The following is a 15,094-nucleotide window of genomic DNA, read 5'->3' on the forward strand; positions in this document are numbered from 1 at the left end:
AATGATTTGAAATCACCACATGGAATCTGGAAATGTTCAAACCAGTACTAGAATTAGGATCTCTCAAGCTAAAATATATGAACATTTATCATTTAATTTTTACTTGCATGAAAAATGGACAAAATATTGTTCAATAATATTTAAGGATCAAATTGTCTTATTTAATATTGTTTTACCAGTGCATAAAGTCAGGGTTGTAAATTTAATAAAATAATTTCTTTTCTCTTCTTTACTTTTTAAAATAATAATAGAGGTTATTACCGTTCTTTCATTTCTTTTCCATTATAACTTATGGGTGAACTCTCTCAAAATTTCCTTGCATTTATTTATTTTTTCTTTTCTCACATATTATTCTATTTCTTTTCTTTTCCATCTTACTCATGCAAATGAAGCCTAAATCTGAAAACATACTCAAACGTTATTTTTTATTTTATTATTATCATTTTTTTTTTCCTGACAAGAAACGTACACCATCCACATGTTTCTTTGGGGACTTGAATCCTCAATCTTTTACTTTGGAAAGGGCTTGAACGCTGGCCAAGATAAGAGCCTGTAACTCATAACTGATGACATGTTTGGCTGTATTGCTTAAAATTTTAAAAATGAATATGTTGAATAACCACCCCAATCCATCCACTGGCCCATGAAATGTTCAAGATTGTGATCAGTCTGTCAATGGGCTGTGGCCCACATTGTGTGCAGAACAACAAAGAATCGGGCCTGAAACTTCCAATAATATGATATACTATACTAATTCAACGCTGATGATTCGTGCTTGTTCACATCCCTCACTCGTCGGTATACACTACATGATCTCTCCTTCTCTCTCCTCTCTCAACTTCTTTTCTTCTCTCTATTCAAACTCTTTCTGAAGGTTTTTCGTTTGGATGAGTTTTAGGGCTTAATTTGATTGTCTGTATTCATATATGCAGGTCTCGTTTGAACATTCCAGTGGAGTTGTCGATCAAAGAGCTTGGGATTGCTTTAATCACTCCAATAGCACTTAAGGTGATGAATCCCTAAGATTTGTTCCCTTGTTTGAACTTTGAAGTAGGAAAAAGAATGTATATTAATCGTTTTTAATGCTTCCATTTGCTACTTCTAATTATTAGATTGATCCGATTGAACCCTGCTATCTTTATTGAACTTAGTTTTGGAGGCAATATAGTTACTTTTCTAATACTCAATTGCTCATATATATGTGTGTGTTTGTGCCTGTTTGTTCATGTGAATATGTGTATATATGTAAGTGTATACATGTGATTGTATATCATTATATATTTTGTTGCTGAAGGCATGTTAGGATCAGCTTACGAACATAAATCTATGCACTGGACCTAAATGGAGAAACATGTTGAGTGCCAAAATGGTTTCATTATTCTGTTCATAGGGTGTTAATTTTATATTTTGATGGACTTGCATCAACAATTTAACTAAAAAATCAGATCTAATTTACTCAATTTCTACGCTATAAGTGGAACTGGGCCCTGAAATAGTCCCTTATTCTCCTCCTCTGTTTAGGTTACATTTTAGTCTATATATTGGCCTTGCCCTGAACTTGTCCATTCTTGGTTTGTTAATCCATTTGGGTTGACTTTTATATCATCCAGATTTTTTTTTATTTTTTTAACCATTTTAATGTCTTGAAATAGGATTTGATTGCATTGGCAATAATAAGGCGATTTGGATGGGTTAAATGATTGCATGAGGAGAGTATATTAGCTTTGCACAAACTTTGTCAAGATGAAGGGAGAACAAATACTGTGCTATAATGCTTGGAGAGCATGGCTTTAGAGGAAATTTGTATGGCATTGCGACCTCAACTGGAGCAAATTAATGAAAAAAAAAAAAAAAACTTATTTGTCAAGATATATTGGTGAAAGAAAATAAATGGAATCTAGAGGGGAGGGGGAAAGGGAATTCAGTGACTTTGTTCTAAAGTATTTTTTATCAAGAACAATAGTTCAGTAACTATATTTGGGGGAATGTAGGGAATCAGTCATTCTCATATAGAAACATAGCGTTGGAGAACTAAGGTTGGCAACAAGAGATCATCATAGAAGGCTTGGTGAAGAGCTGTAAGTGAGTAAAATTTACAGTTTTTAAGAATTTCAAACTGTCCGATGAAAAAATAAATAAATAAATAAGCATTTGTATGCTGAGGTGAAGTAGTTGAAAAGTTGAGAGTGAGGTTTTACTCAACTGACTATAAAATAAGGTTTCATAGTTTGCTCTATTATAGTGTTTTAAATTTAAAGGGAATAATATATTTGTAATCATCTTTTTAAGAATATTTAAATTTCATTAAAGGGCTCTTTGATACCATGATAAAAGCTCACTTCAATTTTCCCCCCCTAAGCATTAATTCATTCAACCAGAAAAGAAACACAATATAAGACAAAAGGGAGGGCATATCCTTCTTTTAAACGTATACGCTTTCTCTAGTGCCGTCATTAACATACTTTGAAAGGCATTACCTTATTGATGCCACATTCAAGTTTAGACTTCTGCCTGCTAAATTAGCTAAGGAAAACGAGCTATATAAGACATCTCAATTAAATTAAATTTTTCTCTGAGTATTCTGAAGTTTTATGCCCCCAGACATGTAGCATCTGAAGTTTTATGCCCCCAGACATGTAGCAAAATTATCATTCATGTGTTAGGCCCGTCCCTGCAAGTAGCAAGACAGGTGTTGAAATGCCCAGCCTAGACACAGACAGGATAATTGAGTTTCTGTTGGAATGTTTCAAGTTTATGTCACACATAACTTAAACATTGACAAGTTTATGGCACACACAACTTAAACATCGAATTAAACATTATAATAATAAGTTTATGCCACACATAACATAAACATTGACTTAAACATAATAATAATAATAACTAACTTGCAAAAGATTGGACTACTACAGTAATTCTTGTCATGAAGAAACAAAAACCTTACCTATTATCTTGTAATCTTTAGATGATACAGCCCCCACCCCTTGTTTCACTTTCTTTCAACTAGCTGATGATTTGTCCTCATTCACTTCTATAGTTGATGGTTTCTTTGTTTTACTTTCTTCTTCAGTTGATGTTTCCTTCACTTCTTTTGCTGATGATGATTTTTTCTTTTCTGATTCTTCCTCAGCCTTCAGCCTTGCTTCCTCTTTTGCTATCTCAAGAGCTCTGATCAGATTCTGCAAGCAAGTTGCAGCATCCCCCGGAACAGTCTTGGGCATTAAATTTTCCGCAACATCTGCGGGTGTCATATTGGTTTCCTTCAACAGCACCCGAATTTGCGCAAACAAATCGTGTGATTCAACATTAAGATAGTTTTTTGCAAGCATCTTGAAAGCTTCAAAGCCACAGTAAGACAATTCAATGTGCTTATCCATCCGTCCTCTCCTGATGAGTGCTGGATCCAAATTTTCAACATGATTGGTTGTAAAGACAATAAGTCTTTCTCCCCCACAAGCCGACCAAAGCCCATCAATGAAATTTAGAAGACCAGAAAGAGTAACCTTACTGGTTTTGGTTTCGTTCTCTTCTTTCAGCTTCTTCGCTGCATCATCTTTGTTTTTATCCTTCTTCTTCCGCTGTCCGGTAAGATCTACCGAACAATCAATGTCCTCAATGACAATGATAGACTTGCTTGATGTCTCTATCAAGAGTTGCTTGAGCTCGGTGTTATCTTTCACAGCTGTTAATTCAAGATCATAGAGATCATAACCTAAAAGATTTGCCATGGCAGCAATCAAAGTGGACTTGCCAGTACCGGGAGGGCCATAAAGGAGATACCCACGCTTCCAAGCCCTCCCGATTCGCTTGTAGAAGGCTTCTGCCTTACTGAATGTGATCAAGTCATCCATAATATCCTTTTTCTTATGTGGCTCCATGGCTATTGTCTCAAACGTTGCTGGATGCTCAAAAACCACATGACTCCACGAAGATTCATAGTTGGTGTAAAGCTTCCTTTGCCGGTTTCTGAGCTTAATTGCCTTACCCTCTTTGAGTACATAACTCAAATAGGAAGCGATGACGAAATTGCGGTGCTTCTTGTGGAAAGTGAGCTTGTAGTACCTCTTCTCATCACTAACAGGGTAGTAAGAAAAGGAGTGAGATTGGGAGACCTTTTTCCCAGAAGCCCACCAAAATTTGACCCCTTGGAACTCATCAGCAACCTCTTCGTGGTCGTCCATGCGCAGAGCCAGAGCGGTGCTATTCTTGGCAATATCAGCCTTGAGTCGCTTGGCTTGCAGAGATGCATTGGAGCTAAGGTAGTTCTCAATGGCTAAATAAGCTTCACTGCGCGTGAAACGCTCACCGATGAACTCTGAGAAATTGATTTCAATATAAGGGTAAAACAAAGTGACGAATCTCTGAAAATATTTCTCAACAGAGGTTAGAAGTTCATGAGGGAAGTATTGTTGAAACATTGCCCACACGAACATGAAACTGGCGATTATGGATCCTACATTCGAAAAAAGGTCGCCGCCGGTGGCCATGCTTGTTTGATGTATTTCTTTCTTCCACACAAACACCACCTCCTTCTCTTTCTTGAACGAGAGTGCCTTAACCTTACCCTCTCTATACCCACTTGTATTCTTTTGTACAAGAGTGGGTGTACCATTTCGTCCCTGCTCTCGTACTTTGTTGGGACCACGTCTTCCTCATAATTTATGTAGCCTTTTCTTCACAATATACTCATTTGTTTGACCAATTTGTACACGGTTTAAATGTATTTGTATTTCCCCATAATATTTCCTATTTAGGTAAACCTCTTAAATAGATTTTTTTATTATTATTAATTTAATTTTTTTTTCCAAAAATACTTCTTTGAAAATGTCTCATGAAAAATAGACACCAGCATCTTAATTTCTTAAATGGCTAATCTACGTCCTCTGGGTTTTGGATTACGGAATTCTATTAATTCGTCAGGGGGTTTTAAAAATAATTATTAATTAATATATAAATTTATAATTTTTATTAATTTTAATTTTTCTTTATTTCTCACATAATTTTAATTTTTCATTATTGCAACAGACTTGTTTATCAATCAAATATCCGCAAAGCCCACTTAGAAAATTGGGAGTATTCTTTGTGAGAAATCATATTCACTTTAATAATATTTTAAAAATTGAATAAATAAATAAAATTTAAATGGAAGGCGTTTATTCTATCGACGTTTAAATGGTCTAAAATTATTACAGATATCCAGCTAAAACTATAACAATATTCATTATTTCGGGAAAAAAAAATACCCTTTGATTTTTAAATAGTAAATTTAATAAAATTATTCCTCCTTTTTTCTTAAGATAAGAGCTATTCTTATTTGTCCAAATGAGTCTAAAAACCAGCTTTAATTCGAACAAAGCTTCCAAACATCCAGATTAAATTGTAATTATGCCCCAATAATTGATCCGGTCACATTGGCAGAAAATTATTGTTTATTGATTAATATGAAAGTTAAGATTTGTTAAAATTCTAGATCGGAATTAAAAATTTTAGATTTAAATTCTAACTAGTAATGCCCTCGTAAGGATTGTAACAACAATCCACGTTTTACTCTTCTGTTCAGATAACATGAATTTTCTTCTCATAGATTTTTAAAAAATCTCTGAAGTCTGACATGTGAATTTAATTCATAGATCATCATCACAGAAGAGTTTATAACAGAAAATTAAACATATTAAAAGATTAAACTAATTAGGAAAAAATGGCTCTCATGATATTTCAATAAAAATGTCTGCTCATGTTCTCAGTCAGAATAGCGTATACTGCCAAAAAATTAGGCATGTAATCATTGAGCCACTTCTTTCGCCATAAATAAAAATAAACCCTAATTTTGCAATTCAAGCATCCAACCACAAAAACATAAAATATAATAATAAAACCCTAATTTTCCAAATAACCGTATAAAATAATAATAATCAAATCAGGAAAAATAAGCAAATGGAGATCAGAGTTTGGTTTAGATTTGTCGGTCACGGTTAATTCAGAAACACGGACCAATTGATTGCTCATCATATCTCCTGTAATTTCTATTGTGATTCATGGATTCAGAAATTGTAAATCCATTGATTGGAAAAAATAATTTAATACACAGAAGGAAATTTTAAAATAAAAACAAAAAACCTACCGAAGAAAGCAAACATGAGAGTTGTAAAATATATATATATATGGAAAAGAAATCATCAGAGACTTAAATACTACGAATCATGGAACTAACCAATCATATTGTTGCAGTTTTTTTCTCATCAATTGATTTCCTTCCATTCAGTAAAAGCGCATACAAATTGAAACAACGAAAACACTTTCTTCTGTGTTCGTTTGATTGTGAGAGTGTGTGTGTGAGAGAGAGAGAGAGTTGGGCTAATTGCCGATCTAGGTTTAATCGTGTTTCGTAGAAACCCTAACGCCACAGAAAAAGTAATAGGTGAAGAGAAGAGCCACTCGTACATCGATATATATAGCCCACTTGTACAGAGGAATGATGACATTTTATCCTGAAACCCTAGATCCAGCGGCGCGACTGTCTTCTTATGTTATCTTGACCGTAGGGACTGTAAGATGAAAACCGTAGGCGAACCGAACCACAAAAAATAAGAACGCCCAATTGTATTAGGGGAAAATTACACTTATCCCCCTCTAATTAAGGTTTATTACATTTACCCCTCCTGTACCCCACTTCTGTTGTCATTAACAGACAGACATAAACAAACAAGCAAGCAAGACATTGTTGGTCTTTTGTTTGTCTTGGTTCTGGGCCTTGGGCCGTTAAAATGTTTCATCTCATTTGTTTGGGCTTTCTTGTTCCCCAACTTGCTTGGGTTTGTTTGGGCCAAAGGCCATCTCTGTACAGTTCTCTTTTAATTTATATATTAGCTTCACATTTGGAGAAAAAAAAAAAGCAAGACACTGTTTATAAGTGCTTGTGTAAAAAGACAATTGTACTCCTAGCTCGTGAGTCAATCTAATTTTCTTTATTTCGTAATGAAAAAAATCACACGTGTGTATGTAGGAGCAATGTTTTGTCCAAAATGATTTGTTTGATCTTACACTACGGTTATTTGTTTCGGTGTAAAATATTTTTTTTTGATTTTTAGGTAAAATAATTATTTTTTTATATAAGTGCTTGGGTTTATTTGGGCCAACGGCCATCTCTGTGCAGTTCTCCTTTATAAGTGTTTGTGTAAAAAGATAATTATACTCCTAGCTCGTGAGTCAATCTAATTTATTGAGGAAGTAATTTGACGAAAATTGATGGATAAATTACTTTTATTAAATTTTACTCCGTAATATGTATTTTTTCATAAATATTTTATGATAACCAAACACCAAAAAATATAAAAATATATATTTAAAAAAATATTTTACATCCAAACAAATATATATATTTTTAATTCGTCAACTCTCTGAATAAATTAATGTACTTTATAGTAAGATGAGCTTTGACCAGTGTGATTGGTATGATTAACGGGATGATTAACTTCAGACAATCTAAGTATGATCTTTGCTTATGTTTAGCAACTAATCAAATTATTTTTTAAATTTTAAAATAGAATATTTTATTTAACTAATTTTAAATTTAACTCCATACAAACATAACTTTTGGTTTTGATGTGATTCATGATATCTAGTATCCTTAACATATATATAGGATTCTTACTGTCTATATGGTTCAAATTTTTGTAAACAAAACTGGTTTAAGAGAACTATAAAAACATATTTTCTAAAGTTGAATTTTTTTAACTCTATTTTTAGATAACAATTTTCATAAAATTATCAATCAAACGAGTGCTTAAACTATATAGTGTATGTTCTTATACTAATCCAACTGATACATAGAAAGAAAAAAAAAAAAACGTAATATATAGGCAATATAGAGTGTTAAGGTTTGTCTTGTACATGCCTTACAACTAATCCCATGAGCAATATAAAAAGATGAGGGCTTAAATTTTAATTAAAAAAAATTACTACAGATAGATTGAAGTTGCTCCCAAAGCCCAACAAAAGATGCCACCTCCATGTCCAAAAAAGCCAGCTACTGATATCCTGCGGGGAAGGGATGCAACAAAAATGAGGTCCCAACAAGGAAATAATTATTTTGGATATCCACTAATATATTTATAAATTAGTAATTGTGTCACCATGAAATGCAATTTAAACATTACTGACACTATGTAGTAGAGATTAGAGAGATAGAAAAGGTTTATCCACATAACATTAAATATCAAATATTAATGATAAAAAATAAAAAATAAAAAGTAAGTTCTCCTCATAACAGAGATTTTTCTAGATATAATAAACATTCAACAATGCATATTACCAACCTCTAGTTCTTCCTCCTCTTGTGCATTTTCCACTGCTTCAGAATATAAGAGAGTACTTCCCTCAATGTTGCTTTCTTTCCTTGTTTGAAATTCCATAGCTCTGGTACCGTGTACCTTCCACTGGGGTTATACTCATTCATCTCCATCAGGGCACTTGTCACAGCAGAGTATACCTCATCACCACACTCATTTTTCAGACCTTTCAGTTTTTCATCCTCTTCATTGATAATTTCCTAATCAACCACACAAGTTTAACCATATAATTACCATTACACACAGCAAGTTGCTAATTTGCACCTTAATCTCATATTGATTCCACTTAAGGATGTACTATTGTTTTTATCCCTCCTATCTTTTAATAAATAGTAATCAGTGAAAGAAAAGTATCCTTGAAAATTTTAACAATATCTATTGGAATGATCGAATAAATTTAAATTTTAAAATATGTGCCTATCCAATGTTTTATCAAGTGTGCAGCTGCAGAGGGAAAATTGTCAACCAACAATGCTACTTCAAATGCATAAGCATGTTGAAGAGGGAAATATTACGGTAATTAAAAATAATAATTGCAAATGTTACTCAGAAACACATACCTTATGGTCCTCACAGCCCTCAACTGTGATGATCTTAAATGGATGCCAGTTCGGATCCCTTAGGTAATCCTCCCACAATGAACAAAGCTCCAAAGCCTTTTCCTGTGCTGCTTCTTGTTTAGAGTGTTTTCTCTTGGTTGAAAGTTGGAATGCAGCACTGTCAAGCTCTCCCATCCGTTTGACACCAATAGATGCACGGGAAGACTGGTCCTTGAAGAACTGCCAGGGAAGGAAATAACTTGTAAGCCACATAACAGAAGGTATCTCACACGCATTTTTTTTTTCAATGATTCTCTTTTTTCAGCATATGCAAATTAAGAACAACAAAACACATTTACCTTTCTTTTCCATTTTATGAACTACATCATGGTTAAAGATTCATAATTAGTAAGATGTTAACACCATTGTCTTTTGGGAAAGACACCTTATGAATCAGTACCGGTAAATTCAAATCGTGAAAAGGTGTTAGAACTTTTAAATAGCTTTGCATGCCACTTTATAGTTTATAGAATTCATCTCAACGGTTCCAATTTCCAACCTTGCAAATGTTCTTTCACATAAGGTGCTGACATAAGCAGCAAAACTGAAAATCTTTCAAAGTTTAAAGTCACGGATGTGAAGATTCAGATACAGCAACTAATGCGGCAGATGAGCTCTAAATCTCTATAATCTTGTCAGTGACAGCTTCGTCAGAAATTGAGAAAAATTTTACAGAGAAAAGACTCAGAACATATCTACAGTCCATTAACCCAATGAATATATGCATTTGTGACATACCAGAAGAGACTGTCATCTGACTCATTTCCAGAAAATCCCAATTACCTGAACGGCTGCCTCATTAAAGATGGCATCTTTTGCATAAATTAAATTCTCATCAGGCATCATTTATCAAGCTAAGGCCTATCGTGCTCTATAGATGGTTTATCAACTTGTTTTTACACCATGCTTTCAGGATAATCCCATAAAGGCACTCATTGCATGCTTTTTTCTGGCATCTTATTCTTAAATTTAGGCAAATATGCATTTTCAGGTATAATGCACTTAGCAGAGTATAGAGAAGTAGGAAGTAGTCGCCAGGCAAGTTCATGCACAAGTTCCCCATACTTTCTTAGTTTATTGTTTTGTTTGTTGATCACTACAGTGAGCACTCATTGCTAGCTGTGTAGTTCGGCCGTGAGAGATAGGAAAAAGGATGAAGAGGAAAGTAAAAGAGAAAACTATCTTAGGGGTGTTCGGCCATCAGTAAACCTGAAATGATACTATTGGTGTTTAAGGCAAGACAAAGTTCTAGCTATTTCTTTCCATCTTCAGTTTTCTGGTCCTCTAGAATCCTTAAGGCTGTGTTCTGGACAGACTAATAATAAAAAGCAAATTTAAATTCCTTATTTTGGGTGCAGGTGTGCATTTCAGTTCAGACTTCTCAAATGCCAAAATATTAGCATAGAGGAAACAAGCTGAATTCTTCAACTGTCCAACTTTTCTCCACCATAAACCTTCAAGCACGTGAAGTTTTTGTATAGCACCATGCAAGATATGGATATTTCAAAGTGCACTTACCTAACAGAGAAACAAAATAAGTATCCTAAATAACTTCTACTGAGCTAGGAAGTTTCTCCTCTTTTTCGTTGTGAATTGTCAAAACAATCACGAAGAGTACGTGTTCAAAATCATGTGTGCATGTTATCACACGCATCTCGTTCAAATTTTCACATCACATTTTGAAGTGAACATGTATCATAACCGTGTTTGGGTCCTTTGAATTAAGATAAATGACAGAAGGAGATTGGGCCATGTGTACAATTAATGTGAAAAGGAGTGCATGAGTTATGAGAGATCCTTGGGAGGTTAAATTCCTGCATTTTTTGACTAGAAATATTTGCACCTGCAAGAGAAATGTGAAGAAAGAAAACCACTACTTACATTAATTAACTCCTTTCGGGCTTCTTGCAGCTCATCATTGCTTTTGCGCTCCTTGACAATGAGAGCTTGACTCAATGCTTCTAGGTTTTCAAGTTCCTCTTCCTTCTCTTTCAGATCTTCTTGGATTACATCCATCTTTTTCTTGACTGCTGTATCCCCTTCCTCTCCTTCTCCTATGTGTTTCATTACTTGTAGAGCCCCTCTCATTTGCTCTATCTCCAACTCCAGTGCTTGTTTGGCATCAAGCTTCTTTTCTAGGTCAATAATTCTTTTGTGGAGTTTTTCTTTCTCCCTCTGCAATTGAAGTCACATTCACATGATAAAGTTCAAAAGATTCTAGACAATCGTAATTTTTTCTCCCAGGTGATTTGAGTCAAAACAAAAAAATGAGTAGAATACCTTTTGATCATCAGCCAACCTTAACACACTTTCATCCACCTTCTTTTGCTCCAAGGTTGCTCTCTCATTCTAAAAGGACAAAGCAAATCTGTTACCATTGTTGACAAAAATTCAAATGTCTGTTATCTAGCCTACTGCAATACCAGCCAATACCCAAGGCAAAAGCTAGGATATACCATCCAATCTCATTATAAGATAATTATTTTCCTGTGCAAAAGAGAAGGAACACATATTGGAGATATTGAGTGTCAATACCAATGCATGTATGTATGTATATATATATATATATATATATATATCAGTTCCCACTCCATTTTGCTCTAATTAAATCAGTCCACTACTCAAAACAGGTTCAGATGTATACAGAACATTTTAATTAAAATCTAAATAATTAGACATACGAAAAATGAATATGAGGAACATTTCTTATCGATATGCAAACTGTTAGATTTCCTTTTTCCTCATAAGTTCTAGCATCTGCTAAATGGCACAAACTTTGTATCTAAACCTACTTAGTAAACTAATTGAGTTTGCCCCTGTAGCACTTTCAAAAATTCCAAATGGTCACAGTTTAAATCAATGAGTCAACCAGGATGAAGGTGGGGGTGTCATTATTTCGTTCAATTCTACCTAAAATGGAAGAAAATGGAATACAAGATGCAGTACCATTTGCTTCTCACAATAGAGCATCCTTCTCTCATTTTCGTTTTGGATCTCTCTTTCCATCAATTCCTTCTGACGCTGCTTGAGTTCTTTGCTCTGGGCTTCCAGATGCAAGGTGATCCTTTCATGCTCCTTGGAGATTCTTTCAAGTTGATCCCGTGCATTCTGCTGCATCTTTTGCATTTCTAGTTTTCATTAAGTTAAAAATAATACAGTGAGATTGGTAAAGAAGAACAAAAGAAATGGAAAGAAATCAGCAACTAATTAGTTGTTGCACACTAGTGACGCACTCAGGCTATTAGCATATTAAAGAGTATGTACCTTCATTATAAGCTCGGTGCATTTCATCTTTTTGACCGATCAATTTGCTTAGGGATATTGATGTTTCATTATATCTACACTCCATCTCCTTAATGTGCATCTTTTTGGCCTCAATAACATTAGTGAGGTTGGACAAAAGTTTTTTAGTTTTTCTCTCCTCTTCTTCTTCAATATCAGCAATTGTTCTCAGATCCCCACTCTTTCTGAGATGTTCACCAATGATACTTCTGGAATGAAAGTCGCCATCCCGTGCAACCCATCCATACAAGTTGTCTCCAAGGCATTTTGCTCCATAATAATCTATCTTTCCCCTGTGATCTGCTTCAAAGGTTTTCTCAAACACCATTGCGTTATTGAATCCGGGCCAATCTTTGTGAAACTCAACTATTGCAAACCCCGAGTGACCTCTATAGTTCCATAGAGGATGAACCTTCAAAGGGTTAAAACCCTTCCTTGCTAGATCTTCTCTGAGCTTTGAGCCACTTCCCCCAATGTACCTTCCATCCTTCCACTCAACGGGAATGTTAGCTACAATTCCCCTCCAAGGCCAAACAAACAGCTCATTCACATCATTGCTCTTGGCATACTCCCTATCCTGTCTTGTGGATTCTGGTGGTGACCATTTCACATCAAGGTACTTTCTCATATACCTTGCTAAACCTAAATGCTTCCCCTTCTCTTTTAAACCCCTCTTCTGTGACCCCTTCCCAACACCATTTGCGTGCTGTAGGAGGTCCTTGTATGCATAATTCTGCCTCTTCCCAAGACAATACGGGCATCTATATTTTTCATCTGAAATTTGCACCTTAACACTACCATTCTTCAACTTCTCATAACATTTATAAGTATAGTCCTCCAACTCCGACTCGCTAATATCTGTTTCCTCTTCTGATGAGTAAGACATTTCCTAAATGAAATAAAACCGTCAAAAGATTACCACGCATTGTAGGGGAAAAAGAAAAAGAAACCAGTTTTTTTGTAACCATTATAGCAGTATTCAGGGTCAGTTGAATGTAAAATTATACTTTGTGGTCAGATATCTTGCAACACTCATTAACCACACTGTCTCTGACCCCCCCCCCCCCCCCCCCCCCCCCCCCCCCCCCCAAACAGAGTATACCGAAATAAGCTATATACTGTAGAAGTATTAGTATCATTGATTAACATTTATATTTTCTCTCGGTCACCAAAAATGAAAATAATCTATGTCACAACATATGTTAAGCTTGAATCATCTCTTCCTTCTGCCAAATCACATTAGCCCCCTAAAAGAATAATCATAATAAAAAAACAGTCCTACTAAACTCAAATTACTGAAATATTTTACATTAATCCTCTGTTTCGTTGAGCGAAAAAAATGGAAAGAAGAAAGATACGAAACCATAAATTTCATACGGAAATGAAAACGAAATAATTAGCATAAGTAATCTGTTCTTCCCTACATATTCAAATCTACAAAGCAGACCATGTACAATACACATGAAGAAGTTATCAGAAAGTAAAATAAAATCGAATTGCTTTATAGATGATGCTCAACCACATATTCAAATCTACAAAGTAGACCATATACAATACACATGAAGATGTTATCAGAAAGTAAAATAACATCGAATAGCTTCATAGATGATGCTCAACCACAGAAACTTTGTACCGTTTAGCTTCTTGTTACAAAATCATTTTAAACCAAAAAAATCGTGAACAATGTCAGAAATAAGCAAAGCTGTATTTCCTCTGGTCCTCAAGATAAAACGAAAATGAAAGTACCAAAATAAGCTATATAGAAGTATTAGTATCATTTATCAACAATTTTATTTTATTTCAGTTGCGAAAAAATGAATATAACCTCTCTCAGAAATCTCATTTCATCTAATCCCTCTAATTTTCTCCTCAACCAAACAGAAGATGTAACTCAGGAAAAATAAAACGGAGCAGCAGGTCAAATAAATCGCAAGTATTACAATATACACCAAAAACGAAATCGGAAATCGATAAAAGAAAAACAACATACGAATATATGTGTGTAAACTGTAAATATTAACAATGGAAAAGCAATATTAAATCTGCTAAGTCACCTGTGGAAAAATGCAAGAAAAAACTGGCAAAAACTTCTATCCAAAAGAGAGAGCTCTCGAGGGTTTGAGAGAGAGAGAGAGAGAGAGTAGAGAGAGAAAAGAAGGTTGTGCTCCTTGCATATGCAGGAACGAGTACGCCTGCTGCTCTGCTAAGGAGTGGAGTGGCGCGATAACGACGCTCTGTGTTTCTTTTCTTGGTGTACAATTTTGGCACGTATGACTTGTACGCGCGGTCGAGTGGGGTGGATGGTTTCTTAGTTGTTTCACATGAAATCCTGAACACGTGGCGACATATCGCAGCGAGTGTTTTATTTAAGAAGTCGATTGCCAGTAGCGATGTTTTTACCGTTTTAGAGATGGAATATTTGATCCTGTGGGACCGTGCGTGACTGTTGGCACTCAGAGTTGCCGATTTCGTGAATTGAAGCAAACTTTAGAGAGGTGGTTCCAAATTTCATCCTTGCTCACCAAGAAATTAATTTTTATTTTTATTTTTATTTTTTTGGATTTGGTAAACCCATCATCCTAAAGCATTTGATTATACGAATTTAGTGGATTGGACTTTAAAGAATTATAAATAAATAAAATAAAAAATTACAGTGAGGTACCCATCAATTCATCCATTAAAAATCAAAATTAAAGTAGAATGGAAAAAGTGATTAGAATAACGATATGAAAATGATTCCTTTGGTGAAGTTCTCATTGCATCTCACGAGTTTTTTTGGACAAATTAAGCAGATTAATGTGACATCCGCCATGTTTGATTGCTTGCAAAATTATAGTAATTTGAAGCTCCACAACACAACCTTCA

General features: G+C 34.7%; 2 protein-coding genes and 4 non-coding genes across 6 annotated transcripts; all 6 read right to left on the reverse strand.

Annotated features, from left to right (window-relative positions):
- Positions 1–2,800: 2,800 nt before the first annotated feature.
- Positions 2,801–6,546, reverse strand: LOC132283952 (AAA-ATPase At3g28580-like). Its single transcript, XM_059785999.1, has 2 exons — positions 6,212–6,546; positions 2,801–4,315 (listed from the first exon to the last, which is right to left on the reverse strand). The coding sequence occupies exons 1-2, from the start codon at positions 6,216–6,218 to the stop codon at positions 3,000–3,002; spliced, it is 1,323 nt and encodes a 440-aa protein (XP_059641982.1). The 5' UTR covers positions 6,219–6,546; the 3' UTR covers positions 2,801–2,999.
- On the reverse strand, positions 5,550–5,646 carry LOC132287579 (small nucleolar RNA R64/Z200 family). Its single transcript, XR_009473078.1, has one exon. It is a non-coding gene; the product is annotated as a small nucleolar RNA R64/Z200 family (small nucleolar RNA).
- LOC132287578 (small nucleolar RNA U54) lies at positions 5,701–5,792 on the reverse strand. Its single transcript, XR_009473077.1, has one exon. It is a non-coding gene; the product is annotated as a small nucleolar RNA U54 (small nucleolar RNA).
- On the reverse strand, positions 5,938–6,014 carry LOC132287263 (small nucleolar RNA SNORD18). The gene has a single exon (XR_009472978.1). It is a non-coding gene; the product is annotated as a small nucleolar RNA SNORD18 (small nucleolar RNA).
- On the reverse strand, positions 6,172–6,250 carry LOC132287577 (small nucleolar RNA Z199). Its single transcript, XR_009473076.1, has one exon. It is a non-coding gene; the product is annotated as a small nucleolar RNA Z199 (small nucleolar RNA).
- Positions 6,547–7,838: 1,292 nt separating the features above from the next.
- On the reverse strand, positions 7,839–14,452 carry LOC132284706 (protein INVOLVED IN DE NOVO 2-like). Its single transcript, XM_059786831.1, has 8 exons — positions 14,284–14,452; positions 12,212–13,118; positions 11,894–12,075; positions 11,228–11,296; positions 10,829–11,122; positions 8,909–9,127; positions 8,316–8,548; positions 7,839–8,037 (listed from the first exon to the last, which is right to left on the reverse strand). Exons 2-7 carry the CDS (start codon positions 13,113–13,115, stop codon positions 8,318–8,320), a joined length of 1,899 nt encoding a protein of 632 aa, XP_059642814.1. The 5' UTR covers positions 13,116–13,118; positions 14,284–14,452; the 3' UTR covers positions 7,839–8,037; positions 8,316–8,317.
- Between the last annotated feature and the right edge of the window lie 642 nt (positions 14,453–15,094).

The sequence above is a fragment of the Cornus florida genome, unplaced genomic scaffold (assembly GCF_030987335.1).
Source record: "Cornus florida cultivar Cherokee Brave unplaced genomic scaffold, ASM3098733v1 CherokeeBrave_3.0.0_Hap2_Chr11, whole genome shotgun sequence".
Lineage (NCBI taxonomy): Eukaryota > Viridiplantae > Streptophyta > Magnoliopsida > Cornales > Cornaceae > Cornus > Cornus florida.

What these genes read in the sequence shown, in the direction of transcription:
- LOC132284706 (XM_059786831.1), bottom strand. Translation starts at nt 13,115, where the DNA reads ATGTCTTACTCATCAGAAGAGGAAACAGATATTAGCGAGTCGGAGTTG. An exon ending in GCACCGAGCTTATAATGAAG is followed by an intron (nt 12,076 to 12,211) that starts GTACATACTCTT and finishes AATGAAAACTAG; the next exon opens with AAATGCAAAAGATGCAGCAG. An exon ending in CCCGAAAGGAGTTAATTAAT is followed by an intron (nt 9,128 to 10,828) that starts GTAAGTAGTGGT and finishes CTTCCCTGGCAG; the next exon opens with TTCTTCAAGGACCAGTCTTC.